This window comes from Chanos chanos, chromosome 16 (assembly GCF_902362185.1).
Source record: "Chanos chanos chromosome 16, fChaCha1.1, whole genome shotgun sequence".
Taxonomy (NCBI): domain Eukaryota; kingdom Metazoa; phylum Chordata; class Actinopteri; order Gonorynchiformes; family Chanidae; genus Chanos; species Chanos chanos.
The window spans coordinates 15090059-15093615 of record NC_044510.1 but is presented as its reverse complement, the minus strand read 5'-3'; the positions used below and the strand labels follow the sequence as shown (position 1 = coordinate 15093615).

The following is a 3557-nucleotide window of genomic DNA, read 5'->3' as shown; positions in this document are numbered from 1 at the left end:
GATATATGTTACATACCCTCCAGTCTACACAAATATTTATATATATTTGCACAATTCCCCACTTTAAACAAATTTCCTGTTCTGCCTTTGACAATGACCTTTGTCTCTTGGGCTGATGTTGACGTGTGTGTTACCACTTTTTGCTGCTGTGCACTTGGAGCCCCATGTTCCTTCATGTGCCCTAACACCCCCCCCCCACACACACACACACACACACATTGTTTGGTGAATGAAGTTGCTCTGATTTTAATTTTGAGTCTTAATTACGTTATCAGTCATATGATATGAATGGATGTGCCCTTGAGAAAGTCTCATGATTAATGCTTCGTCAGTTACAAAATGTTATTTGATTCTGGGTGTTCTTTTCAGGGAGGTAGTATCAAAAGTATTATATACTTGATTGCTTCGTTATTTTTGGATGTGCATCTTCCTCTGTTTGCTTGATGCAGTTGGACATAATTAATATTACTCTATTAAGTTTACTTAAGCTCTCTAAAGAGGTAATTAGGATATGAATATATGCGAACAAAGCAACTGCTGCTGTACTGCTCTGCAAGACAGATGTCAGGGCCTAACCGTACTGATTGTTAGTACTGTCATTTCCCCAAATCATCTTCAAATTACTCGAGTCATAAGAACAGAATAAATACATTTTGTACAAAAATATGTAAATGAATTAATCTGAAAAAATGAAGTCAGAGGTCAGAAGTGATATGTTTGCAGATATGTATTTATCAAATCATTGTTTTATTAACTTTTTTTCATTTGTACTTTATTTATTTCCATTGTCCATGTATGAAACATGCCGACATACAACAAAGTAGGACTCAAAGTCTCTAAAAGTAAAATAGGACATCTGTCAATCAAGTAGCAAACCACCAGTGAAAATGGATCTCTTCACAAGATTAGTAATTGTGATAACTCATGCTTTGGTGTTTGGATAAAAAAAAAAACATGTATTTTGTCAGTTAGTGAAACAGTCCAAAATGGAGTTTGAAAATGAGACATCCTAAAAGAGCCATAGCTTAAGCTTACTTTTTTGCTCACGTGAACTCCAGACATTTGGCTCACACTAAGTAGGCAACAAACAAGCTTCCTAGTTATCTATCAGAACTCGGATGAAGGAGTACCAGAATGTTGCCTCAGAATATTAAAAACACACTCAAACTATCTGTTAATGAGCTCTGCAGACATGCTCACACCATACTTCAACGCACACTTCTTAATACACTGATGGGGACAGCACTTCTATCTCTTAATCTTACTAACATTTATCAAATTTGTATGCTACTCATGTTCAGTGTAGTGTTGATGAGGGTTCCCAGTATTAAAAAATTGTAAATTTAGATGAGTTGGGGCAAAAGTCAAAAACATTGAGCAACAGAACATCTAAGGAATGTCTTGTACTTCCATTTTTTTCTAAAATTTTCACTCTTATTTATTTGAACATTTACTCTAGTAATCACTTTTTTTGGTACCGAGCTACTCCATTTCATGAGAAAGTTTCTCAACATGAAACATTTATGTCTTAAACTGAGTGAGTAATACTTTTGTGGTAATAGAACATATTTTATACCTTGGTTAAGGGCTGAGAGACAGGCAGAGTGGTCTGATGAGGTTTATTAATTTATTCATTTATTTATTCAGTTTGTCTTTATTTAGCTTGGCTTGCTTGAAACAGTTGGTAGTACTGTATTTATTTTTACATTTCAAGTAGAGTTTACTCCACCCCTTCACAAAGGACATGTTCAACTTGACTCACAGCATCTACCACTTACATATAATAAAGGTTATAGCTCTGTTTCTCCAGATTAAATTAATATATCTTTATCTCAAGGTTTAATCAACATCAGAACATCAGTAAACACAACAACATATAAATCATGCGTCTGTCTGGGAAAATGCATGCGGACTTAATGACTGATACTTCATAAAATTGAAGTTGGTGATGGTGTACTTAGGCAACAAAACTATTACATTTTGTTCAAGAAAATTTGAAATATTTTTACCTTTTATCGGTGTGGTTATATATAACAAAAGCAAACTATGACAAATTTCTTTGTACCATGAATAAACAACTGAGACTTTCATCATTTCTGGTTGGAGATACGGTGTTTCCTGAGCATATATATGACCTTACTCCTGATCTCTTTAGTGTTAAGTCCATATATGAGGGGGTTCAGAATGGGTGGAAATACTAAGATGGAAACTCCCACAGACCTGCGTAGGTAGGGTGATGTCCGATCAAATCTGTGAGAAATGATAGCAAAAAACGTCACGATTTCAAACAAAATGAACACCAGAAGGTGGGTTGCACATGTACGGACGGCTTTGCTTTTTGTGTCTGTCTGCTTGTTGAATAAGCAAGTAATTAGGATCTGGATATAGGTAAACATCACCACGGTGACTGCTCCTCCCTGCAGGACTATTGTCAGAGCCAGACCATAATAATTGTTAACACTGGTATTATCACAAATCAGCTTCACAATGGAGGGATTGTTACAGTATATATCGACGATTTGGTTTCGGCAGAACTGAAAGCGTGACAACATCAGGAACAGAATGCCTATGACGGTGGCGTCAGTGGCCCAAATGGCCACTATGATCTTCTTCAGGTTGCTTGGAGTCATGACTGAATGATAGCTGAGTGGGCGGCAGATGGCAATGTAGCGATCGTAAGCCATAGCAATGAGGATTATGAAGGTGCCTGCACCATAGAGGTGAGCCAGTATGGCCTGGATCAGGCACGCTGCTGGGGAAATGTCACGGTTCTGCCATAAGATGCTGGAGATGAGCTGTGGAAAGAGGACTGAAGCCCCCATCATGTCGTTCAGAGTCAGGTTAAAGAGTAGCACATACATAGGCTTGTGCAGTTGATGGTCCAGGCTGATGGCCAACAGAACAGTGATGTTACAGGTTAGGATGAAGCAGTAGGTGAAGAGCCCTGCTATGAATACAGGGTAGGTCCCTGATGGAGGTATGCCTAGAGACTCCATGCGCCAAAGAGACAAAACATTTGAGTCATTTGACTGCATGAGCTCCCTTTACAGTTTCTACCAACTCTTGTTGACCAGGTCTTGTTTCTTGGTGGACAGTGTTAAATGTTCTATCCAGTGACAGTTTACAGAATATATGTTCACAAAATGTGTATTTAAAACTAGGCATGAGTGAACATTAATGCAAGAACATAATTCAGCCCGTCTGCCTTCTGTTTCTGTCTCCTTTTATCGCGATGAGAAGACACCGAATTTAGTCACTGCTTCATGTCATTGGTGCTCCTGTGGCCCTGTGACTGTGACTCTGCCCAATGATGTCACCTCTCACGTTTGAGACAGTCCCAAAGAGGGCTCTTTCACACTCCACAGTGAGTTCAATGTACTTTTTTCTCTTTTTTTTTTTTTTTAACGAAGACTGGTTGTTTATCACGAGTCCAGCACTCATAACTTGTTTATGATTCTGTGATGTGCCGGCCCCCTGCCGCCCCCCCCCCCCCTGCTGGACATTGTAGAGAATACAAACATAGTGATGGGAGGAGGGGGTGTCTTAGTCCTCAGTGT

The 3557-nt window shown here is 38.9% G+C and overlaps 1 protein-coding gene across 1 annotated transcript; it reads right to left on the bottom strand.

The window, feature by feature from the left end:
* Positions 1–2090: 2090 nt before the first annotated feature.
* Positions 2091–3035, bottom strand: LOC115829881 (olfactory receptor 52K2-like). The gene has a single exon (XM_030794052.1). The coding sequence runs from the start codon at positions 3033–3035 to the stop codon at positions 2091–2093; it is 945 nt and encodes a 314-aa protein (XP_030649912.1).
* Between the last annotated feature and the right edge of the window lie 522 nt (positions 3036–3557).